Below are 21559 nucleotides of genomic sequence, written 5' to 3'. Positions count from 1 at the left end.
ATAGAGGGTAACTTTCTGTGATTCATTTTTTTACAAAACAAACCTACACTTTTTTTTGCTTTTTTAGCCAAAATAATGTCCAACAGGGGGGCAAAATGCCCCTGAGGGAGCGGTTAAAGTAGTTATCTCGAATATAATTTTGACCAGAATTCCTAGACAAGGGTCGGGACTAACAGAAAATCACTAATTGACCATACTTTCTGTAATTCATTTTTCCACACAATCCACCTCAATAGTTTGGTAGTTTTTCAGCTACATGTTCAACAGTACCCTTTATCAATTTACTGCCTGACCTCTGTTACGCAGGAGTTCGAGAAGGATATTCCATAGAAATACAGAGATACGACCTTCAAAGTTACAAAAAAACATTAATGACAAAATACATTTGCACGTATAGTACAAGCGTGTAGTAGTTCATATCTCAGCAAAAAAATCTATTTCTCCATAATTTTATTATGGCCAAAAAACAGCAGTGTAAGCGACGTGAAACTGAGGTTAAAACAATAAGAACAACGAATATTTCTTAAAAATCACGCTCGATGACAATGATTTCTATTGAAGGAACCTTGATAAGTATCAAGGTCGTTTGGTTGGTGATTGAGACCGTCGATCAATGGCGAGGTAAACCATAGTAATTCCCCACGATATGCTCCAAAACCAACCGACAAGTACGAATATCACCGTCAAAAGTTGTGCAGCTCCAACACACAGATTTGTGGCGACCTATGCACGATAAAGCGGACGTTGGCACGGTTTTAAGGCAGTTTTGAATTTTGTTGGAGCGCAGATGGCAGCGGTTTGTGACAAATGGTGCGTGGATTTTATCGTGAGGTTACGATGGATATAAATTTTTATTAGTCTATTGGAGACATTGCCTCATTGATTTTTTCAGATAAAAAATGTCAGGCGAGGGATAAAAATAACAGTAGCTTTGATTATACGTTATGCAAAAACTTTCCACAAACGTTTTACTGAGCGATTTAACAAAAATCTGTACTGTAGATTAAGTATAAATAAAAATACTTGAAATTATCGGACACCGTATCGGTATTATTAACAACGTACCAGTCCTGGAATCGAAATGTTTTCCCGGTCCTTGTCGTAAGTCGTTCCAATACAAATTAGCGTGAAACCAGAAACAGTAGTACCTAAAAACATAAGACATTTGCATCCCAGGGAAAATTCTTTGGGGTGCATTGAGATGTACTCGTTTACCTAAACCGGGCACAAGGCAGTTAAGAATTAACATTAAAACCGCCAGCGGAAGGGGGAGGACGGGAATTGCTGCCTTTGATCCGTACATTTTCCGATGAATCTGTCAATAAACAGTTCGTAAGTGAAGGAGGCAAAAATACCACCAAGGTTTTAGGTCTGTACCCGTTTGCGTTTGTCTCGTTCAGCAGCTTGTTGAAACGCCGTGTTTGCCGCCCACGTGGTGCGTAAAGTAGTCCATAAGTGCTTCCCTGTTGATTGGGTCACTTGAGGGCTTTCTGGGGCAAGTGGGTCTGGATCAACAGCAATCTCCGCATCTAAGTTACCTTGAAAAAAATTCTGTTATTAGTTTTTATAAATTATTCTAACGGGGTATCGTAGCAATTCATCAAGGGCTTTTAAATAAAAGAGTTGATGAAAAGGTTAACAATCGCATCGTGGTCAAAAATATAGGCTTCAACGTCACATTATCTTCAAAGGTTTAATAATTTTTTGCTGATGCCAAAACTCTGCAGATATGGCAAAAGAGGGGCCATTGCATTAAACGGCCTTTAATACTTACATGAAAGTAGTTTTTCCTATTACGGATACAAGTTTTCAAACAGGCAGCTTCAAATATTAAATTGTGTGAGCTGCATGCAGATGGCCACTGTTACCAACTAAAACCAGCTGCACTAATGAGACCTTATAGGTCGAAACAGTGGCCATCTGTATGCAGATATTACACAATTCATGTTATTGACTCCACTTTGCTCATCAAATATTAAAGTTTGTATCATTTAGTAACAGTGACGCTATTTGTCAAACAGTCAGAAAAATCAACAGACTACAAAAGCTGGATCTCGATATAGGGTATGCTTGTTAGTTCTGTTTACAAAACAGAATCGAACTACAATCGCCAGACTAAACCCCCGTCACTCATATGTTTATAGCGATATGCACAGTATCGGATTTCAGTAATCAGTAACCCGATCCGCACACGCATCAAACTTTGAAAAGGCGCCTTGTTTCAACTGTCAACATCAAATATTACTTACCCTGTGCCTCCCTGGTGGCGGTTAGGTTTTCCATGACAAGGATTTGTTCCGTATGTTCGGATGCGACAATCTTAACTGGTCTATCTCCATTTTGCGTGGTTGTTTTTTCCATCGGTGCAGCACGAGCCTTTTCGGCTTCTTTGACAATTGAACCAAAATCCATTAAGTTGCTGCATTACTTTAAGCAAGTTGCTGAGAAACAAACAGTTCGTAACGCCCTGAGTAAACTGCATCATAAAACAAAGCTTACACAGTACCTGCTGTGGCGCTATTTCTCTCCGCAAAGTCGCCTATATGCGAAACATTACGCGCAGCTTTTAACAGCCCCAGCCTCACAAACCAGCTTCGCCGCAAACGGAGGCGACGAAGGCCAGGCAAAGAAGGCTGAATAAGATTGAATTCCATATCACAACAGCGCTTTGACGACCGATGACATAAACGCGAAAGGATCCAAGTGGGTCGACTAAGCAAATAAGTAAATCTTTGCCAACACCAAAGCAAGCTGTAAAGTCGCCGTAGGAGGCCTCACCAATGCTGTGTTGAATGATGTCGTGTTTGTCATATTGGCTCGCAGGAGCAAGAGGTGCTTGAACAACTTGGCTGAAACAGTATCTTTTGTGCTGCCTGATTTTAGCATCATGCGTTTTTTTTTATTCTGCTAGCTTTGTAGCGCCGTTTAGTGTGGGTCCACTATCTTACTTTTTACAATTACCCTGTGTTATTAGTTTTTAGACACTGTTCATGACAAAGGTCGTAATCTTTTCGGACTACAGACCGGTAAGGTAGTTGGTATTTTCACGGACCGGCGTTTTAAGTAATAGGAAATAAACATAGCATCTAAAAATGACGAATGTAAGTGCACGTTAAATTACTACTATTCAATACACTGTTATTGACTAGACTCATTTTGCAATCTATTTTGGGGCAGCGTGATGTGCACGGGTGGCATCTTCGAATTATGTTGTTCTATCTGTACGGCCCAGTTACAAATGCCTTACGGGCCGGTACCGGTACTCTGTGGGTGTTTGGGGACTCTTAGTTTATGCGAATCCAAGCATACAAGAACTTTGTAATGAAATGAAGAAATTGAAACTTTAGGATTTAATGTGCAAGTTTCGAAATGCATGTGTCTTTATAAAACAATGATCACCAAGCACAGACATAACAGGGAAAGATACAAATTGAATTACTGAAGGAAGTACCAAGATCGAACAGAAGTATTATTCACAGTACAAAAACATAGCATAAAATGTGAACCCATAATCAGTAAGACTGTGTAAACAGATACAAAGCTGGCATTTAAACACTTCTCTTCGACTGAAATCCTGTGCTAAGACTCGACACCTCTGAACCTCAATTGGTTGCTAGGTTCCCCAGTCGCATCCAGTGGCCCATCAGTGTTGCCTTGTGCCTCTTCACTGAAAGAAGATGCAAAAAACAAATCAAGCACAAATATGATTTTAAAACATGGCTACAAATTACCAAGGAGGCAAAGTGCTTTCAGCTGCTTCTTCCCCGTGTTGTGAAATAGTTAAGGATGGAGTCATCACAAAACTGACTTGGCTACTTATCATGTCATCTTGGTTCTCAGGAGTTGGTGCCTGTCCAAGCATTTCAATCGATGAAGAAGATGACCTCCTTGACACTGTCCTGGTATCCTGTTGCAGTTGATCATTGACGAGTGGAGTAATTTCAGCAAGATCTGAACAAAATTGACAATGAAATAGTGTTGTTCCCTTATGTCAAGTGTGATAGAAACTATTTTAAAAACATTTCCCAATGTTTGTCACTTTGTTCTAAGCAACAAATATTACTTATAACAGCAGTGTAAATTGTCTGTACATTATTTTTTATGTTATTCGACTTAACTTTTTAAATTTTTTAGTACATGTTTTCCTGAGATAAAAGGACACACTTTTTAATCACATGTAGAGCTACATGTAAATAGGTTTTTTTTTCAACAACATTACCACAATCAGCAGGTCCTTCTTGGCCATTATATTGCAGTGTTTGTGGTGGGTGCTGCCTCCTGGTATTTCTGTGTCTAGTTGGTGTTGGTGCAGGAACTGTTTCAGTAAACAATGATCTCCATATAAAAAAGTAAGCCAGCATGCTTACAACAAACAACACGGGAAAGAAAAATAAGGTTGTCCCAGCGATGAATGAAACAACAGGCCACAGATACAGAAAGTACTGAATCCCCTTAAACTGGGCAGTGACATCCATGTATGAGGACGTTACCATAATAGCTGGATGGTCCAAATAAATCATTCCATGCCACATAAAATTTTTCTGAACATCATAAAAACAAATTACCAAATATTCAGAAAAAAATTTCACAAAAACTAAAATGAAACACTGAAAACCTTTTCCAAGACCATTTCCTCGAAAAGTACAACATCTACATTTTGTGTTTCCTTCTTCAAACCAATAGCATACAGGGGCCATGAAAACATCAGCTTGATAAGTTTAATGAGTGCAGATGTGTGTTGTAATGAAGCCTAAAAATCACAAGGCACAGCATTAAAATGTGTGACACTCTACTCAGTGCCATGTGGTAGCTTTACATGTAGGTAAAACATCTATATTATTGGTGGTATAAAACCACATGCAGAAAGACCTAATTAGTCTTTGCATGTTACACACAACCTTACCGCCCTTTCAGATGAAAAAGACACAACATTTTTTGAAGATACTGCTTTTCCATAAAACCATGAGTTTTTGTTTCTTTCATTTTCATCAGAAGCCATTTCCACAGGTTTTTTTTCAACTGGTACTTCTTTTCCTACTACAGCCATTTTGACCATAAACATTCCTATTTCCATGTTTAATTTAGTTTCTGGGAGTTGCAATCTAATTACAATACTGTATGGTTGCCCTTCTTGAAGCAGCTGAGAGTAACAGAAAAGTAAATATTCTGAAATATAGGTTACTTGTTAGTATATGGTTTTGACTTACATGGTTATGCTTGGGTGAAGAAAGATCAATTTGTGATTGGGGATAGCATTCATCAACATACAACATTCTTGAAAAGTGCTTTGCATTTGTTTCATAAATTTTGTGGTTTTCAATGCATGATCTGAAATTTAGACATGAAACAGGTGTTTAAGTTTTTTTCCACTGGTTTATATCAACATTTAAAAACAATGTTAGAAAAGGTGCAATCGCCATAACATGCTGTAGCGGAACAATTCATGCAGATGTCATACAGAAACTCTCACCTATTGTAAACAAAGTTTAAAGGAAAGCTGTGGTAGACTGTTGGCATGTGATAGAAATAAAACGTTCCAAACATGAAAGCAGACATACACAGGGACACAGAAATGACATTGAAAGCAATCAAGAAGGCCACTGCTGCTTTTTTAGAAATGTCATAATGGGGCTCAAATTTGCTCCATATGAAAAGAATCGTTGGTTGAACAAGGTGGATATTTATCAAACTAAAAACTCCAACAATTAAGCCTGAGAGTGACATTGCACTAACCCTCTAACCTAAGAAAGGTTTTTACAGCAGGATGCCTGTAAAATGGTTTCGTAGCACTGTTAGTTTTTTAGCTATTTCATTTTTGCAATTAATCTTTTTGTATGATACACACACTTCCGTCGCGTCTTTGTTACAAGTAACCTTGCTTTTTGTTGTTTTTATTGCATCTGGCTGGAAGCGTCAATCATTCAAAGCGTGCTGATTGGTTGATAGTTAAATCACGTGATTTTTGTAAACAAATGCCACAAAAACACCTTTTGTGGAAGAGCAAGATCAAATACGCTTAAAAGTAAGTGATACTTTTAGCGGTGATTTGTTGTTAATTTCGATACTGTAAGTTTGCCTTAAAACAAGTTAAATGTGGTGTGTGCCTATACCTATAACACTAAAAATACACTATACTTTTAGCGGTTTTTAAACATAAGGAAAGTGACAGCATTTTACATAGGTTTTTTAAAAATACAATATACTTTATAGCGTTAAGAACATAAAAAATATGTAAAGGTCAGTTACGACACACTGAAACCGCAGAGCCACGGCCTAACATCAGCTCGATACGTCATTTGTCATGGCGGGACCGCCTGCCATCAACAGAATTGTAAAGCACGTTTGTAACCAGTTCATTTGTCCCAAACACATCGTGACCACTGACTTCCGACAAAGCAGTTGAAAAATTCTTTTTTGTTTATTAGCAACTGTGTACATAAACGACATTTAAGTGTTGAAGGGTATATTTTGGTGATACGTGTATATGCATATACGTACTTGCTGTGGCTGCACAATTTAGCATGCTTACACGTCTGATACAACATCCAATATCATTTAATCACGAATTCGACAAGTACCGCCGCCAAATATTGACAACACACTACACATGATAAGACTACCGGAAAAAAGCATATTTCTAACCAAAATGGGAATTCAAAGAAAGAAACGAAAATTGAAATGTCCACATGAAAACAAGAAACTGAATTTCCTGAAAGCCATAAGTTGGCAATTACTCCTTTGGAACCCCAGCCTTAAACTCATCTTTGTTTTTCAGGAGATATGCCGCAAGATATTCAATTGGATTTGGTGGACTGCAAGAAATAAAATGTGTTAGTGATATTCATTTCACTATGAAAACATTGGATCTGGAGGTTGAAACTGTGGCCTTGTCAGCAGCTTAATACAAAGCTCATTGTGTAACTCAAAACATATTCTTTATGCATACAGGAAGATGTGTTTCGTTTCATTATTTGTGTAGGCAATTCAGAATTCCAAATAGCCAATAGACTATTACTAAATTTGAACAATCTTGACAACAAACAAAGATATATCAGTTCAACATTACTAATCTTGATCTGCATGGTAATTTAACATTTGGAGTAAATAAGTGACATAAAAAAAATAGCGAAATAGTTGCATAACAAAGCCTGCAATAGATGTTGATTGCAGCTTGTCCTGTCTCAAAGAGGGTTACCGTTCTTTGGCCAAAGTAGATAGACCAGATAGCAGAATTGGAACCACAGTTTGATCCAGATAAGCTCTGGTTGGCAAAGCTTGCACCTCCACTGTATTCGGGGTCTTTGTCACAGCTTCTTTTTCAGTGTTAACTATCTCCTTTAAACAAAGCAACAGAATCTTGACTTTTCACAAATAACAACATCACTAAATATAACAAGACTTTTGATTGTCATGTTCACCAAAAAATTGCCTAAATTATCACCATTCAAAAACACATACTTACTTGCACAGCAGTGGCAGGGCTTGGCTCAGTTGGAGCTGCTGGAGCAGGTGCAGCTAGCTCAGCAGGAGCAGCAGCAGGGGCTTCCTGCTAAATAAACCAAAAAAATACAATTTTTAAGCCACACAAAACAAAAAACAAATATTTCTTACAGCAGGCTCAGGAGCTTGGGCTGGAGCTGGATCCTCTGCAGTATCAGCTTCCATTGGTGTTTCTGCTGGTGGAGCAGTTGTTGCTTCAGCTAATACAGCAGGAAACAAGCCTTAAACTATGGCTAATGCATTGGAATCATATACAAAATCTCATTTTGACCAGTGCTGTATGTTTACCATGCAAAGATGCATTTTTTTATTGTTTTATATTTGGACAAATTTGACTGGACAATATATTCTGGGTACAAATAAACATTTGCTTGATTTTGCAAAGGAATTAACAAAAAAATCATCAATAAAATTCTTTGCAAGCAAATTCTCTGTCTGAAATGAGCATGCTTATACAGTTATTCCAAATCCAGATTGGATTTTTTTGATGATTTTGTGTGCAGACAAACTAATGTTTTTTGTATATCTATGGACGAATCCATTACTCTTTTATATCAGAAATATATTAAACTTTAGGACTAGCTTGGATTCTTGGTTAAGAAAATTGAAAATAATAAAATAAAACAAACCAAAAAGCATCTTATTTAAAGAATTCAGACAAACATGGGGTAATTTTATTAAAAACATTATTTTCAACCTAATTTGACACAAAAGCAATGAAGGGAGTAACTCAGAAATTCCAAGTTGTTTATGAACAGTTAATTTGAGCTGTGAAACGTAGAAGTGTAATCAACAGAGAGAAGTATCATGGATTTAATGCACCTCATTGTTAATATGTAGCCTATACCTCATTGAAAATGGGTGTGGTTTATAAAAGTTTACTGGCAATCAGTAATCCACTTTGTAGTTTTGACCAAATAAAGTACCAAACATCATGGAAAAAATACTTATGCCACTGAAAAAGTATCCGAAAAGTGTGTAGGCATAGAACATGGCAAGAATTTTATGTTAAAAATACCTGGTAACAGATACTACCGCATGCCTAAATTTCGTTACAATATGGAATTAATTTTAACAAAACATTTGTTGGGTAGTGCCAGTATATGGTGCTTAAAATTGAAAAATTGAAACAAAAACTTACCGTCCGCCATGGCTACCGTCTGTGAAGATGAAGACAAATGGCACAAATTATCCAAGTCTTTCGATGTAGTATGTGTTTTTTTCTCTACATTTAAATTAAAGCCAACTATAAACTCGTTATTATTTAACTTGAAAATAAAACATATCGATGTCTTAAAATTTAATTTTACTTTCTGATCTCATAAAACACAAGTGATCAAATGTTTATGGATAAATTCGGGAAATATTCAGACTACTTTGCTACGGACTAACATGATATGAAACCGCGTTCTTGTACCGGAGAATTGTTCAAGCGGAAAGCACATTCTCGTGAAATGATTTATCGCGTCTTGAAAAATGGACTTCTTATTTCCGTTTGAAACTGTCTTCTATCTAACACTTTTTATTGTTGTGCTGCTTATAATCAATATGGAGTTTAACAGAATGAATAAGAGAATTGCCCGACAATCCCGTCGACGGCAATATGATCAGCAATTATACGCCTTGGTTGACTTCAAAACTTTACCCCGCCCAAAAGATTAAATGCGTTTGTTTGTTTCCTCTAGACATTAAAATTAAACAAACGAAAAAATATCAAAGGCGACAAGGATGTTTGAAATTTCATAGTTTGTTTATTTTTGAATCATTGTTGAATAACAGTAACACATATTTTTGTGTAATTAACTGCAGATCGGAGACAACGAGCCCGTGATCAACCAGGCCCGTGATCAACCAAGCTCGTACGTTTACATCATGCACTCCTTTGGTACATCGAAGATATTGGGGTCACTCAACCCGATGGTGACGTCAAAGAAACTACAAAACGTTGGTTTGTTGAAAGGCTGTTAGATAAACTTTAACGACAAACGACACAACATACGTGCGATGATAGTGCATCTCCTGTTTGGTCGATTTTGACATTCCGTAAAAGGTATCGGTAAACGGAATGCACTCCCGAGTGGTAAATGAGATAGTAGAGTTCCCTATGAATATTTACAAAAATACGTAAAAAAATTCGAATCACAAACACACAGGCCTTTATAATTTATGAGATACAAAGTTACATGTTTGTATGATAGCCATCACCTTCTGCCACGGAGTCATTTACATGGTATCCCCACACTGAGATTTCAACCCCCTCTCCGATCGCATCCAAGCTTCCAATGATTTCCCTGCCAAAGAATCTTGAGCCCTCTGGAACAGCAATACGATGAAAGGGACGTGTCAGCTCCTTATGCGTACACTTTCTCGTTTTTAGGTCGATGCTGTACACCTTTTTCTGTGATAAATATATAATGGACCAACGAAGGAATCGATATATTGGGCAAATAGTTTAATGAGGCAACTTCCAAGCTTACGAGTTTTATTGCTTGGCAACATGGATGTCTAATTTTATTTATCTTATAATAATCGCGTTTTCCTTGTAATAGTTAAAAACGACTGTGGGGTTTTTTAACGAAAACTTTGAAATACTTTTACATTTATTTTTATTAAAGAATATACCTCACGATAATCGAAGATCTCATCGACTTGTGGGCGTGTTGCATTTTCTTGGACAGCTTCCAGAAAGCGAACTTTTTCAACCACAGCGTCGTAAGCGAAATACCCAGCTCGGAAAAAGTGGGTTTCGTGGTCGTGCTGTCAAAACGATTGTGAAAAAAAATTATAACAAGGTCAGTCGTAATACCGTATATAGTATACACGTCTTACCATATTTGCATGGGCTTCGAAGTGTAAGGGTGCCTCTGCGAAACATAAACGATATTTTACGTTTACGATCATATGTAATATAACAACTTACCGCATCGATGCTCTTGAGCACAGGCGCACACCAAAAAGACGGCCACGGCCAATAAATGCTTCAACATACTTTTTTGCAGCTAATACCTTAAACCTCTAAAAAAAACTCGCGAATTTTAGACAAGACAACCCAACTTTGCTGGCTGCTCTGCCAGCTGATATGCAGGCAGTGTTTCGCTTTGGTGCATGCTGAGCTTGCAGCAAATAACCAAATAACTTTACCTGCAGCGCAGCTACAACATTAGAGGGCACATGATCAACTGGTTAACTTTACCAGCAGCGCAGCTACAACATTAGGGCACATGATCAACTGGTTAACAAACACTTCATTGTGTCGCTTGAGTTGAACAGCCGACTAACAGCAGTTATTGTGGCTTAACAACAAATATTGAAATGCATTTCGCACCGGTACCGAGTGTTTGCTTTTGCAACGTAATTGGCCGATTTCCGAAGGTTAATTGACTTAGGTGCCAAATAGGGCATTGAGCCGGCCGAAAAATCACATGACGGTTACCCAGTAACCCGAAGTACAGTCGTTTTTTTCGAAACAATACTATTTGCAAACTGAGGTTTGCTGCAACCTTGGAGCAAATGTGAGACGGGGACGCAGTGCACATAGAGACAGCAGATAGCAGAAGCAGAATTACAAGCAGAGCTTTCAAAAAAGTTTATACGACTAGATTTTAAAACAATTTGCATTTGCTTTAGCAGAGTATATATCAAAAAGCAAAGAAATAAAAAGAATAATGCGTTTTCTGATTTGCATTCTTGCGCTGGTGTGTGTGGTTGCAGCAAGGCCGAGGGCTGGTTGTGGTAAGTGAACTGAATTAGTTTTTGTATTTCAATCTAAAACTACCATGCTATAAAGTGACTACATAAACAAAACTAATAAGATCTTTTGCAGTTGCACCAAGGAAAATGGAGGCAGTCGTCTTTGGTGTGAGTATAAAGCCGTATGTATTTTTCTCCAAATTTTGACTTGACAAGTTTTAAATCGCCTGTTTGGTGATTTGCAGATTGACCATAAGACTCACCTTTTCGCACATGGCTATATGGCGTACGACGCTGAAAACGAGAGGGTTCGCAGGTTTGATACAACCTACTCCAACGGGACGGAGACAGAATACGACTCTTTGTTCCTCTTCAAATCGGTTGTAGCATTTTTACAGTTTCATCTTTTTCGACTTGCTTTATTTACTCTGCGATGTTTTGCAGGATGCTCGCTACAGCGTGGATGTGAAAACACGCAAATGCACCAAGTCAGCGATCGGACAAAAATTTTTCCCCATAGAAATCCATCCCAACTCGACCTTTCTTGGCGAAGCGATTCTTGGATCACTCAGCGGACCGGGAACTGGTGTCGTAGTGCAAAACTGGGGCCGCTCAGACTCTGATGGTAAGTGGTATTGATATATATAGTTGTGTTTTATTTTTCAAAGTTGTTACAGTGGATTTTCTTTATAATAGGTCATGACTTTCAGCTTTTCACTGCACACAACTGCATACCTGTTGAGATGTCCCACTACAGCGAACAGTATCATTTCCATTATGAGTAAGTGATACTTTCGTATACTTGTATATGGACTAACTTGTTCTGTGGCGCCCCAGCACCAAACTCTTTGAATCTGTGATTTTGTTTACGCAATAACTATTGTTTGGGGAATACGAATTCGGGCCAAGTTTAATGATATCTTTTCAAGAAATAACAAACGTTGAGTAAATTATGGGAAAATTCGACTGTTTTACCTCAATTCGCACAAACGCTATATATGGAAGAAATAAAGTTAAATAATCTGATAATATCTCACATAGGGCCTTTCGTGTATTCCATTCTGCAGGTACCTGAACGTCACAACCACTATCAAAGACGAGAAAGTGTTTGACGTCCCAAAAGAATGCATGTAGCCAATATCGCCGTTGCAACGACAGCAAAAAATTATGTCATATTTGGTTACAATAAATTCGGTGCCTTGGTGTAATTAGGTACAAAATACAATCACCGCTAAAATTCAAAATGATTGGTCTTTGGACAGTGATGTAAACTGAGATGTAACTAAAATACGAAAGCTTATCCACGACACCACAGTAAAGTTTGACAAGAACAGTTATGAGACAATCAACAACAGCACACTAGCACTGTTGCATTGGAAACCACGTACATCATATTTTATTCCACTCGCATTGTGCTTATATTCTATTTAGCAGTGCAATAAACTTCAACAAAACGACAGACCGTAAGTACAAGAACACACAAAAAACAAAAAATCGGTTAACAAACGCTAAGAGCTTTTACGCCAGTAATCTTGGTAAATGTTGTCAAACATTTGCTTGCACGCAAACTTGGCCTTCAGCTTGCAGGCTATGAGGAAAACCCCGGACAGTTTGCGGTGAAGAGAATAACTTTCCTCGGGCGGGGGTGTAAGACGGTGTTTCAGGAAAGTAGGAATGTGTTGCATGATGCGGTGTGAGGTGTTTTGTGCGCCGAAGTCGAACACGTCATCAGTTTTGAATGGCTCACCAAGGATCATGATGGCGCCGACGTGTGCGTCCGACATAACCTGGCATAAGTAAATGATGTGGAGAATTGAGTCGAGATTCTTGACGCAGAAGCCGAGCAACAAATTCGCCCCTAGTTTATACTTGAAACGTTCGTGGCGGGAAACTCCACAGGAGCAAATGTTACAGCTTCTTCAACTTTTTGAAAAAAAAATCGCATTTTGTGAAACAATTTTTGGAAAGATAAAATCCACGTGACCGATAATCTATATTACGTCATGATTTTGTCGACATACAATTCGGCCCACGCGTATGGCATTTTTTTAGAATCAATGTTTGTGCTGTGGCTTGTGAAGATTCAAGTTTGCTTGATTCCTTTATAACAAACCTGCGTTTCATATCCCGTCAGAAAGCCGAGTTTAATCGATTTTTCGTGAACTTTTTCTACGTCCTCTTCTGCGGCTCCTTTCACCACTTCGATGTAATGATCAATGAACTCTTTGGAGTAGTTGCGACTTGCCCCAAAATCCAGCAACCATATCTGCAAGTGCCAACATTTAAACAACGTACAGTTGTAACATAATGTGTTCATCTGTATCTGTATTGTTAAACGTAAAGAACAACAAGATAATATAGATGATTGTATAACAGATTTTAACCAAACAAAATGCGGCATATTTTAGTTTACGTGTCCAGTACCCAAATTGGATATACCTAGAAAACGAAAAAATTACACTGGCACGAAAAAAATTCAAAACCGACGAAACTGCATTTAAAATGTGGCGAATCACCTTCTGTTGATCCACGTTATAAAAGAAATTGGACCAGTTGGGGTCAGTTTGCATGCATCGCATCTCGAAAATCTCCCTCAGGACGAGGCGCAAAAGTGCTGCCGCGATCTACACGAATGTTGTATGTTTAAATCGCAACCCTTGGATTGAAATCCGTTGCCAGCAACACGTACGAAATTACGCTCGTCCTGACCAAGTTCCACGGCCTCGTTGACTGGTATTCCACTGATGAGTTCGGTTGTCAACACCCTCTTTGAGCTTAGCTCCGTGATGACTTCTGGCACGCCGTACATCTCTTCTCCTTGCAACGCCTTCCTACATCAAGACGTCGAAATGTTCAGGAGTTACATAAACGTCGCACTAAAGCGTTTGTGCCATAAGTTAGCATATACTACAGATGTACAATAAATGCTCGAGAAATGCAATGCCATAAATATGTACCTTATAGTAAAATGCTACGAAAGACTGAATAATTGCTTTTTTTATTACAAGCTATGCTAATCCCAAAATCAAACCATTCAAACCTCTGTTATATTCACATATTCACGTCTCATATCAAACAGTTTCTCGAATTGTGAAATGATTGATAAAAAGAATTAGAAAGACTTTTTACAAACCTAAACATGTTGGAAAATTCTGCTTCTCTCTCATAGTCACATTCCCATGTTAATTCCCTTCGTGCAACGTCAACAAACTTATCCATGTACAGTTCTAAAAATGGAAATCAACGAAAACACAATTCCAATCATTCACAATTACAAAAATCCTATTTACGTTCAGGAAAAACGTCCCAGAACTTAAGAAGAGTGACCAAGTTGTCAATGTCACTGTTAATACTGTCTGCAACTCCTGGGTACTGGATTTTCATTGCTACTTCTCGCCCATCCATTGTCACAGCACGATGGACCTTAAAAAAACACAACAATGATAAATCTAATGGTAAATTGGGTCAAGCCTAAAGCAGTTCTTTTTCTCTTCCCAATTTTGTCAATTCAGTCCACCAAAAACGGTTTTTACAACAAGACTAGTCACATCCCAAAAAGTAAAAAAATGGGTTTTTAAGAATTAAAAATCAAATATTTACCTGGCCTATTGAGGCCGCTGCAAACGGAGTCTCATCGAATTCTTTTACTTTGCTTCTCCAATCAGGACCAAATTCTTTCACCAAGACTTTCTGTCAGTAAAATTGTATTTAGTCTGCTATTGGATTTTTACAATATACTTATAATATTATAATAGACTGAAACAAAAATGTACACCTTCATTTGTGATGCAGGCATAAAATCAGCACTTTGGCGAACTCTTTCAAACACCTCTAGTAATTTTGGGTCAATCACAGAGTCATCTGTTATCAAACATGACGATTTAATAAGAAAATTGTGTATTGAGAAATTTATAATCCACTTAAAGCAGACCTTGCATGCTTAACATCTGTCCCAACTTTAAAGCAGCTCCTCGCACTCTACAAAGAGTTGCGACAATTTTTGCCAAATTGGCTTCACTTAAGAATGTGGAAGATGACTTGCTTGCTATTTCATCTAAAAATCATTTAAGATTAAAAGAACCTTTGTGTTTTAGTGACACTAATAAAATGAGTAGGCAAAACATATAAATCGCATGACAAAAATATATCCTAATGTCTCTATCTTACCACCAAAACCCATTGTTCTTTTAGCAGCATCTGTGATAGAATTGACAGCCAGACCAGCAGCTAACCCTGAACATAGAATGTGTAGCAAAGATCTAATATTAAAACTTTTATGTAAAGTTTACCCCCAAAAGAAGCCAATCTTTCTATGCGAGTTGATGGCACTTTTCTTTCCTGTGCTTGCCTGTTCAGATTTTGTTTCATTTCATTTACACGAGTTGTTAAAGGTTTTTCAGTGTCTTTGTCCCTGGGAGCATGCCGCATTTGTTGCACTTTGGCCAGTATTGCCAATTCATCTGATGTGATTGCACCACAGCAGTTTGTTGTGTGCAATTTACGACAAAAGGAAGCATGAAAGTTGTTTGAGGATAAATAGGTTTTGCTTTTCGATCCTCTCGAGAAAGTAGAAAATTCCCTTTTTTGAACTATGGTGGAGTCGAGGTCATTTTTAATATCTGTTGACTCATTGTCTTTCATGCTGTAGGTTTTTTCCTCACCAACATCAGGCATCTCATCAGCATCAAAATTGAAAGCTGAGCTGTCTGCTTCCATTGTTGATGAACCACAGGCCTATACAAATTTTGTGAGAAAATGTAGCACTAATAGTAAACCAAGTTAGGTCAACTTACTTTGCTACAAGCATCCACCAATGACCGTCCTACTGAACTTGTTTTAGACAAATGTCCAATTTCGTCAAAGGCATGTTGCAGGGCAGATTGTCCAACTTTCGTAAGACCACGGCCAATCCATACTATATCAGATAACCGCTGCATAATTTATTACAAGCTGGTGACGAAGAGACAAGTTTAACGCTGTTGCTCGTACGCGTCTCAATAACTGAATGCACAGTTGCACACTACAGGCGTCAGGCAACACGCCACAATGGTGAAATAGTAAACAAACGTTACGCACAGCCGAGCAAAAATTAAAGATCGTCCAGTGGGTAATTCGACGAGCGTTTAGAGCGTTTGGTAAAGTCATGTTCATTGGACTGGCCATGCAAAATTTTCAAAGGAGTAAAAACAAAGTATTGCGAAGCTATTTCGTCAGAACCTTCATACTTTGCTTTTCTCTCAACATGTCTTGGAGTGTGAGAAATGAGGCATGACGAATTGTCAGTTGTTACCATAATTGAAATCAGAAAACATTCGTTCTCGTTCGTAACCCGGCAAGTTTAAAGTATTGTCTCGAAAGACCGGTAAACAACAAACATGGAACGAGTTACGTTTTTTATTTCATCATTTGCAACCAATTTGTAGGAATCTGTAGGCCTAAATGTGCTTAACGTTTGAACAAATACTTTGAATAACATTGGCAATTGCATAAGATCAATGGAGAAAGAGGAGCATTGTAGTGAAACAGCAGAAAGCCCATTGGCAAATCACCAATTTAAAGTTCCTTGCACCCAAGTTAAAACTGCTCCAGACATGCAAATATGGCTCAAGTCTGAGGCCTACAATGATTATATAGGATTTATAAATGTTCTAAATCAATCCGTTAAAGGTAAAAATTTGTCTACAAGCTGTGTAATATCAGAAACTGTTCAATGTCTGTTAAAGATTCTTGAAACATTGTCAATTTGGGTAGATGAAATACCTCCAGTAGATCAAGCGCAGCGGTTTGGAAATAAGGCTTTCCGCACTTGGATTCAAAAACTCTGCACAAACTCAATAGATTTGGTAAAAAATGCTTTACCCAGCAATTTGCAACATGCCTGTGAAGAGATTGCAGACTACTTGAATGAGAGTTTTGGCAATGAAACTCGAATTGACTATGGGACTGGGCATGAAGCAGCCTTTGCAGCATTTTTGTGTTGTTTATGCAAAATTAGAGTACTAACACCTGAAGATCATGTCGCTGTGGTGACCAGGGTGTTTAATAACTATTTAAAACTGTCAAGAAAATTGCAAAAGACTTACAGAATGGAACCTGCTGGAAGTCAAGGAGTTTGGGGTCTGGATGATTTTCAGTTTTTGCCTTTTATTTTTGGTTCATCACAGCTGATTATGCATGAACGCATTTCTCCAAAGGATTTTGTTGATGGAGCCACTGTTACACAATATCATGATGATTTTATGTTTCTTGAATGCATTAGATACATCAATGAAGTCAAATCTGGGCCTTTTGCAGAACATTCTCACACTCTGTGGGGAATAAGCTCTGTTGCCCATTGGACCAAAGTAAATTCAGGGTTGCTCAAAATGTACAAAGCCGAAGTTTTGCAAAAATTTCCTGTTATTCAGCATTTTAGATTTGGTTCGATACTAACCCTAACTGAGAAATAAATTAAAATTGATGTTGAGTGTTGTATACCCTCGCTATCACAAATTTCACGCCAAACATGTGTCATCCTCAATTTAGTGGTCTTTGTGATGTGCCATGTCTTTCATACGCATTGATTTTAATTCTATGATTGTCCTTTCTCCAGATAAGATAACTGCAACATAGTAAAATAGAACTATGGCTAATACATCCAATCAAGATGACGAGTGGGAGTTAGTTGGAGAAGAGTATGTGGTCATTGATTTAGTAGGAATGATTGACAAGGACGTCATCCAGAACTCTGACAAGTCAAAAATTAAACTAATTGGCATGCTTGATGCTCAAGAGCCAGTACTTCAGTTGGATAGTAGTGTTTTTATTGGTAAAAGGGAAGATGCCCCTGGAACGTGTGTGATGTTTCGCAAAGAAGTGGGGCAAAATGACATATCTGACGAGGAGAACACTAGATACTTATCAGAAACTACGGAACTACCCAACAAAACTTCTCTGAATTACCACTGTTGTACAACTAAAAAACTAATAATGCATCAAACTTATTTAAGTGAGAAGCCAACCTGATATTGCTGAAAATTGCCTACTAAAAATAACACATAGAAAATATTTTTGCACATACTTTTATTACATCCAAAGTGCTTTGCTACAAAACCGAGTAAAGTTTATGTTTTTGTAAAAATCACAATGTTCTTGCTGTCGTATGTTGTCACTGCAAGAGTAGAATCATCTTTTTCTATGAACTTTGCACCACAAACTTGAGAATCCGCTACAGTTGAACACCATTCATGTGACACCTTTACACAGTATATATGTTGTATTTATGTTGGGTTTACAAAAACTTGTTTCTGGCAACCAACCTCAATAGTGTTGTTTGTTGACACTTTCCAAACTCTAATAAAACTGTCTTCACTGCCAGAAACAACCTATAACAAAGAAAATATGAACTGTGGTTTGTATTAGAGCTATCACTTATGGATGAACACGTGTTCTAGACAGCTTACCACTGCACTGTCTTCAGAGCAGCATATAGAATCCAGGCAAGACACTGCTCTGACATGAGCAGCTATTTCACAAAAAAGGGTTGCTGTGGGTGCATCATAAATACGTAAGTGACCAGACAGGTAGCCAGCAACAACCAAGTTGGATTTTAAAAGCTTTACAGATGTGCAAACATCACTGTTGAAATAAAATAATGTGTTACTAAAAAACCCAACCAGAACAAACAAGCATAGTTGCACCTGCTGCCAGGAATTTGAGATACAAAAGAAAACTTGTTTCCGCCTTTATAACAGCAAATTGAACCACCATCATCAGCACTGACAAAGTCAACCTGAAAAGCACAAACACCTTTTTTGAGATGCAGTTGCATTTTCAACTAAGGTTTTTATTGAAGTAGGTAAGTACAAAAAGCATGGGTACAACAGCAAAAAAATCAACACAAATTCTATCAATTGCTAGAATACAAAAAGCATCCCTGAACATGTAAAGAAATACCTTATTGTTGACTTCATCCATTCCACTGAGGGAAGTAATGGACTGAGAATGCATGGACAAAGTTTCATTGATGCTGAATGTGTTTTTGGCAAATGTCAGCACAATTACGTTGTCTGCACTTCCCACACAAACATACTTTGCTGCAACACATGCAATTCCCCTGGAAAGCATCAAGTCAAATGTTACAAAAAACATCCAAACAAAGTGACATGTATGTCTTATGTGCATTTATAGTAGGTTACCTGCAGTAGGGTGACATTTTGTCATTCTCTTCAGATTCTTCTGGGCTGTACCAATACATAAGTAGTTGGCCAGGAGCATCATATATCTGCATATCACAGAAATTGTATAAGTCCTGATCAGGTGTGCTATCTAAATAAGCTACTGAACAAGGCAAATCAGACTTCCAGAGGTAAAGAAACAATGATCTATAGAAAGGGTTCCTATCAACCAGGACCCAAAAAATAAGCACACTGCATTTTGATGTTAAAATTTATTTATTTTAGAAAAATTTCTAGATTTTGTAGGATATCGTGTTTGTGTAAATTAGATTATGATTTTTTCAGACGGCGAACAGTGATCATTTCTAAAAATATTTTTCAGACTGGCCTGACAAAAAACTAGTGATCCATGTTAAATGAAAAAGAAGCACATTTTGGTGAGAAAATAAAGCACATTTATACTTTTTAAAGATACTGCTTAAAAAATAATCACAAATCTTTGAAATGAGAATAGTATGACAACCCTATACATAGACCATGAAGTTTTGTGGGCAAGATTTGGTACTGCAGAACTTGGCTGAGGTTCAAGTAAAGTAAACAAGATGAAATTGTTTATTATCTCTTGTATAAGGCTAGCAAGGACATTTTTGTCCCAATCGAAGTAGTCCTTACCAGCAATCCTTTGTTGTTGACAATCACTAAAACATCTTGATCTCTGAGTCTGCACCACCTGGCTTGTATTATGGGACATTCAGACATGGATGAACTTGTTTTATTTAAAACCTTAAACAGAAAAAGTAATTATCGAACTTAAGTAAAACTTTTTTGTTCGAGATTTGTTGTTGCCTGTCTACCTGGGAAGTTTTTGTCTTTCCACCAGTTGAACATTGAACAAGGTTAACGTTATGCTTGTGAACAGAAACAAAGTGACTTTGGACACAATCCTGTTCTTCTGCAAGTACAACCAATCAAAACTGATTAACTTTATGAAAACACTGAAAAAGTTACACTTACGGCAAACAGTGCCTTGGATTATGTGGTAAGTGATAAAATAAAAATAATGTATATGTCACACATTGTGCTTTGACAATGGACAAAATCATAATCCTCCATTGTGGAGTGCAATTATAATTGTCAAAGTACATATAAAGCAACATTATAAAAACTAACCTGTATCATCCTTTACAGTGATGCAATCTAGGTTGTCATACAGACTAGAGCAGCTTTCTTTAAACTGATGAGTCCGCTGTTTGGTGTACATTGTACACTACTTAAAGACGTTTTCACTGTTGCTGTTTTTGCGAGGAATTGCTGACAACTTCTCTTTTATATTCGTCCCACGCTTTCCGTCGAAGGAAATGTTTCACCTGAAAATACGTTTGATTTTGTAAGTGAAAACCTTTGAGCAGGAAAGACTGGAAATTTACCCAAACTTTTGGACAGGAATTTTCAAAGTCTTTCCTCTCGGCGCTGCACTTGTTTTCTATTTCGTCCTCGGATTTGCACGTAGAAGCGCAGGCCAAATATATATCTCTCGTTTTCCAACAATTCCGCCTTGATTTAGCGTCTGGCGCTGCAGGACTGGTTTCCATAGCCTTCCTTGGACTCTTAACAAAACATTACCATACACAGAAGCGTAGCGCCCTTCAAATCTCCATTGTCCACAAAACAAATAGGATTCAGCACGCACGATCGTGCGTTAGCTCCCCACCACGTTGTGCCGGATTACAAACACCATTAAAAAATCACAAAAGCCACATTGATGTGATTTTGCGATACAAACCATGAGGTTTCGTTTGTAAATTGCAGTCTCTTGTACTTAATTCAAAAATTGATTCTATGATTTATACTTAATTCAAAAATTGACCTGACAAGGCAACAAGGACGACACATGAGGAGATGGACCATGTGGCGTGTAATCCATGAGGAAAACATTTTTTTTAGTGTTTCTTTAAATGCGTGTAAAATCAGGAATGGCCAACGTAAAACGCATATGTTAAAGGTGTAACCTTATCTCATTCCTAAGATGCCTTTTTTAGCGCTCATTCTTGCTGGCTAAAAGATTCCAGACCTATAAGACAAATATAAAGCTGATACTAAAGTCCTTTTGGTGAGTTACAATCCCCACGAATGTCAAAGTATGCCAGTATACAAACTGCGCCATGCAGCAAAAATGTTAGCTATTATAGCAATTTGAATCACGGCGTACTTCG

At 37.8% G+C, this 21559-nt stretch overlaps 9 protein-coding genes across 11 annotated transcripts; 3 read left to right on the top strand and 6 right to left on the bottom strand.

Annotated features, from left to right (window-relative positions):
* Window positions 1-341: 341 nt before the first annotated feature.
* On the bottom strand, window positions 342-2365 carry LOC145889737 (protein stum homolog). Of its 2 annotated transcripts, none has more exons than XM_082980754.1 (5): window positions 2250-2365; window positions 1378-1538; window positions 1216-1315; window positions 1066-1148; window positions 342-723 (listed from the first exon to the last, which is right to left on the bottom strand). In XM_082980754.1, exons 1-5 carry the CDS (start codon window positions 2359-2361, stop codon window positions 577-579), a joined length of 603 nt encoding a protein of 200 aa, XP_082836880.1. In that variant the 5' UTR covers window positions 2362-2365; the 3' UTR covers window positions 342-576. The 2 variants fall into 2 exon arrangements, with proteins under 2 accessions (XP_082836880.1, XP_082836881.1); XM_082980755.1 differs by having other exon boundaries at window positions 1378-1529; window positions 2250-2336.
* Window positions 2366-3304: 939 nt separating this feature from the next.
* On the bottom strand, window positions 3305-5904 carry LOC145889263 (uncharacterized). Its single transcript, XM_082980185.1, has 7 exons — window positions 5471-5904; window positions 5208-5328; window positions 4904-5140; window positions 4616-4750; window positions 4220-4541; window positions 3732-3951; window positions 3305-3667 (listed from the first exon to the last, which is right to left on the bottom strand). Exons 1-7 carry the CDS (start codon window positions 5722-5724, stop codon window positions 3580-3582), a joined length of 1377 nt encoding a protein of 458 aa, XP_082836311.1. The 5' UTR covers window positions 5725-5904; the 3' UTR covers window positions 3305-3579.
* A 495-nt stretch (window positions 5905-6399) lies between these two features.
* Window positions 6400-8761, bottom strand: LOC145889242 (protein dpy-30 homolog). Of its 2 annotated transcripts, none has more exons than XM_082980149.1 (5): window positions 8642-8761; window positions 7612-7700; window positions 7463-7546; window positions 7196-7335; window positions 6400-6812 (listed from the first exon to the last, which is right to left on the bottom strand). In XM_082980149.1, the coding sequence occupies exons 1-5, from the start codon at window positions 8649-8651 to the stop codon at window positions 6731-6733; spliced, it is 405 nt and encodes a 134-aa protein (XP_082836275.1). In that variant the 5' UTR covers window positions 8652-8761; the 3' UTR covers window positions 6400-6730. The 2 variants fall into 2 exon arrangements, with proteins under 2 accessions (XP_082836275.1, XP_082836274.1); XM_082980148.1 differs by having other exon boundaries at window positions 7463-7549; window positions 8642-8751.
* Window positions 8762-9272: 511 nt separating this feature from the next.
* Window positions 9273-10517, bottom strand: LOC145889624 (mammalian ependymin-related protein 1-like). Its single transcript, XM_082980609.1, has 6 exons — window positions 10421-10517; window positions 10330-10364; window positions 10123-10257; window positions 9706-9898; window positions 9500-9602; window positions 9273-9435 (listed from the first exon to the last, which is right to left on the bottom strand). Exons 1-6 carry the CDS (start codon window positions 10485-10487, stop codon window positions 9366-9368), a joined length of 603 nt encoding a protein of 200 aa, XP_082836735.1. The 5' UTR covers window positions 10488-10517; the 3' UTR covers window positions 9273-9365.
* A 614-nt stretch (window positions 10518-11131) lies between these two features.
* LOC145888556 (ependymin-1-like) lies at window positions 11132-12389 on the top strand. The gene is made up of 6 exons (XM_082979329.1): window positions 11132-11232; window positions 11324-11358; window positions 11436-11570; window positions 11635-11815; window positions 11887-11971; window positions 12258-12389. The coding sequence occupies exons 1-6, from the start codon at window positions 11166-11168 to the stop codon at window positions 12322-12324; spliced, it is 570 nt and encodes a 189-aa protein (XP_082835455.1). The 5' UTR covers window positions 11132-11165; the 3' UTR covers window positions 12325-12389.
* A 284-nt stretch (window positions 12390-12673) lies between these two features.
* LOC145888555 (atypical kinase COQ8B, mitochondrial-like) lies at window positions 12674-16176 on the bottom strand. The gene is made up of 12 exons (XM_082979328.1): window positions 15984-16176; window positions 15480-15924; window positions 15358-15423; window positions 15122-15244; window positions 14966-15051; window positions 14791-14880; window positions 14481-14613; window positions 14324-14417; window positions 13880-14021; window positions 13707-13814; window positions 13304-13456; window positions 12674-12977 (listed from the first exon to the last, which is right to left on the bottom strand). The coding sequence occupies exons 1-12, from the start codon at window positions 16125-16127 to the stop codon at window positions 12699-12701; spliced, it is 1863 nt and encodes a 620-aa protein (XP_082835454.1). The 5' UTR covers window positions 16128-16176; the 3' UTR covers window positions 12674-12698.
* A 441-nt stretch (window positions 16177-16617) lies between these two features.
* Window positions 16618-17788, top strand: LOC145890691 (serine/threonine-protein phosphatase 2A activator-like). The gene is made up of 2 exons (XM_082981826.1): window positions 16618-16902; window positions 17029-17788. The coding sequence occupies exons 1-2, from the start codon at window positions 16686-16688 to the stop codon at window positions 17637-17639; spliced, it is 828 nt and encodes a 275-aa protein (XP_082837952.1). The 5' UTR covers window positions 16618-16685; the 3' UTR covers window positions 17640-17788.
* LOC145890692 (general transcription factor 3C polypeptide 6-like) lies at window positions 17683-18195 on the top strand. Its single transcript, XM_082981827.1, has one exon. The coding sequence runs from the start codon at window positions 17815-17817 to the stop codon at window positions 18193-18195; it is 381 nt and encodes a 126-aa protein (XP_082837953.1). The 5' UTR covers window positions 17683-17814.
* Window positions 18196-18293: 98 nt separating this feature from the next.
* Window positions 18294-20912, bottom strand: LOC145890690 (WD repeat-containing protein 54-like). Its single transcript, XM_082981825.1, has 10 exons — window positions 20774-20912; window positions 20517-20713; window positions 20201-20298; window positions 20019-20129; window positions 19368-19453; window positions 19126-19285; window positions 18870-18961; window positions 18633-18807; window positions 18489-18554; window positions 18294-18425 (listed from the first exon to the last, which is right to left on the bottom strand). Exons 2-10 carry the CDS (start codon window positions 20605-20607, stop codon window positions 18294-18296), a joined length of 1011 nt encoding a protein of 336 aa, XP_082837951.1. The 5' UTR covers window positions 20608-20713; window positions 20774-20912.
* Window positions 20913-21559: the final 647 nt, after the last annotated feature.

This window comes from Ascidia mentula, chromosome 2, assembly GCF_947561715.1.
Source record: "Ascidia mentula chromosome 2, kaAscMent1.1, whole genome shotgun sequence".
Lineage (NCBI taxonomy): Eukaryota > Metazoa > Chordata > Ascidiacea > Phlebobranchia > Ascidiidae > Ascidia > Ascidia mentula.
The sequence above is the reverse complement of the archived record's forward strand: the minus strand, read 5'-3'. Positions and strand labels throughout refer to the sequence as shown.

What these genes read in the sequence shown, in the direction of transcription:
- LOC145889737 (XM_082980754.1), bottom strand. Translation starts at nt 2,361, where the DNA reads ATGGAAAAAACAACCACGCAAAATGGAGATAGACCAGTTAAGATTGTC. An exon ending in CGCCACCAGGGAGGCACAGG is followed by an intron (nt 1,539 to 2,249) that starts GTAAGTAATATT and finishes ATTTTTTTCAAG; the next exon opens with GTAACTTAGATGCGGAGATT. An exon ending in ACATTTCGATTCCAGGACTG is followed by an intron (nt 724 to 1,065) that starts GTACGTTGTTAA and finishes TATCGTGCATAG; the next exon opens with GTCGCCACAAATCTGTGTGT.
- LOC145889263 (XM_082980185.1), bottom strand. Translation starts at nt 5,724, where the DNA reads ATGTCACTCTCAGGCTTAATTGTTGGAGTTTTTAGTTTGATAAATATC. An exon ending in TTAAACTTTGTTTACAATAG is followed by an intron (nt 5,329 to 5,470) that starts GTGAGAGTTTCT and finishes TCTAAATTTCAG; the next exon opens with ATCATGCATTGAAAACCACA. An exon ending in CTTTTTCATCTGAAAGGGCG is followed by an intron (nt 4,751 to 4,903) that starts GTAAGGTTGTGT and finishes TGTGATTTTTAG; the next exon opens with GCTTCATTACAACACACATC.
- LOC145889242 (XM_082980148.1), bottom strand. An exon ending in GCCCTGCCACTGCTGTGCAA is followed by an intron (nt 7,336 to 7,462) that starts GTAAGTATGTGT and finishes CTTTGTTTAAAG; the next exon opens with GAGATAGTTAACACTGAAAA. An exon ending in TCTACTTTGGCCAAAGAACG is followed by an intron (nt 6,813 to 7,195) that starts GTAACCCTCTTT and finishes TATTTCTTGCAG; the next exon opens with TCCACCAAATCCAATTGAAT.
- LOC145889624 (XM_082980609.1), bottom strand. Translation starts at nt 10,487, where the DNA reads ATGTTGAAGCATTTATTGGCCGTGGCCGTCTTTTTGGTGTGCGCCTGT. An exon ending in TGCTCAAGAGCATCGATGCG is followed by an intron (nt 10,365 to 10,420) that starts GTAAGTTGTTAT and finishes TATGTTTCGCAG; the next exon opens with AGGCACCCTTACACTTCGAA. An exon ending in AAATGACTCCGTGGCAGAAG is followed by an intron (nt 9,603 to 9,705) that starts GTGATGGCTATC and finishes AAATATTCATAG; the next exon opens with GGAACTCTACTATCTCATTT.
- LOC145888556 (XM_082979329.1), top strand. Translation starts at nt 11,166, where the DNA reads ATGCGTTTTCTGATTTGCATTCTTGCGCTGGTGTGTGTGGTTGCAGCA. An exon ending in CTTTGTTCCTCTTCAAATCG is followed by an intron (nt 11,571 to 11,634) that starts GTTGTAGCATTT and finishes GATGTTTTGCAG; the next exon opens with GATGCTCGCTACAGCGTGGA. An exon ending in CAGTATCATTTCCATTATGA is followed by an intron (nt 11,972 to 12,257) that starts GTAAGTGATACT and finishes TCCATTCTGCAG; the next exon opens with GTACCTGAACGTCACAACCA.
- LOC145888555 (XM_082979328.1), bottom strand. Translation starts at nt 16,127, where the DNA reads ATGCAGCGGTTATCTGATATAGTATGGATTGGCCGTGGTCTTACGAAA. An exon ending in CAGCGGCCTCAATAGGCCAG is followed by an intron (nt 14,614 to 14,790) that starts GTAAATATTTGA and finishes TGTTTTTTTAAG; the next exon opens with GTCCATCGTGCTGTGACAAT. An exon ending in GTCAGGACGAGCGTAATTTC is followed by an intron (nt 13,815 to 13,879) that starts GTACGTGTTGCT and finishes ACATTCGTGTAG; the next exon opens with ATCGCGGCAGCACTTTTGCG.
- LOC145890691 (XM_082981826.1), top strand. Translation starts at nt 16,686, where the DNA reads ATGGAGAAAGAGGAGCATTGTAGTGAAACAGCAGAAAGCCCATTGGCA. An exon ending in AATATCAGAAACTGTTCAAT is followed by an intron (nt 16,903 to 17,028) that starts GTCTGTTAAAGA and finishes CAAACTCAATAG; the next exon opens with ATTTGGTAAAAAATGCTTTA.
- LOC145890692 (XM_082981827.1), top strand. Translation starts at nt 17,815, where the DNA reads ATGGCTAATACATCCAATCAAGATGACGAGTGGGAGTTAGTTGGAGAA.
- LOC145890690 (XM_082981825.1), bottom strand. Translation starts at nt 20,607, where the DNA reads ATGTACACCAAACAGCGGACTCATCAGTTTAAAGAAAGCTGCTCTAGT. An exon ending in GAAAGACAAAAACTTCCCAG is followed by an intron (nt 20,130 to 20,200) that starts GTAGACAGGCAA and finishes TTTCTGTTTAAG; the next exon opens with GTTTTAAATAAAACAAGTTC. An exon ending in AAAATGTCACCCTACTGCAG is followed by an intron (nt 19,286 to 19,367) that starts GTAACCTACTAT and finishes GATGCTTTCCAG; the next exon opens with GGGAATTGCATGTGTTGCAG.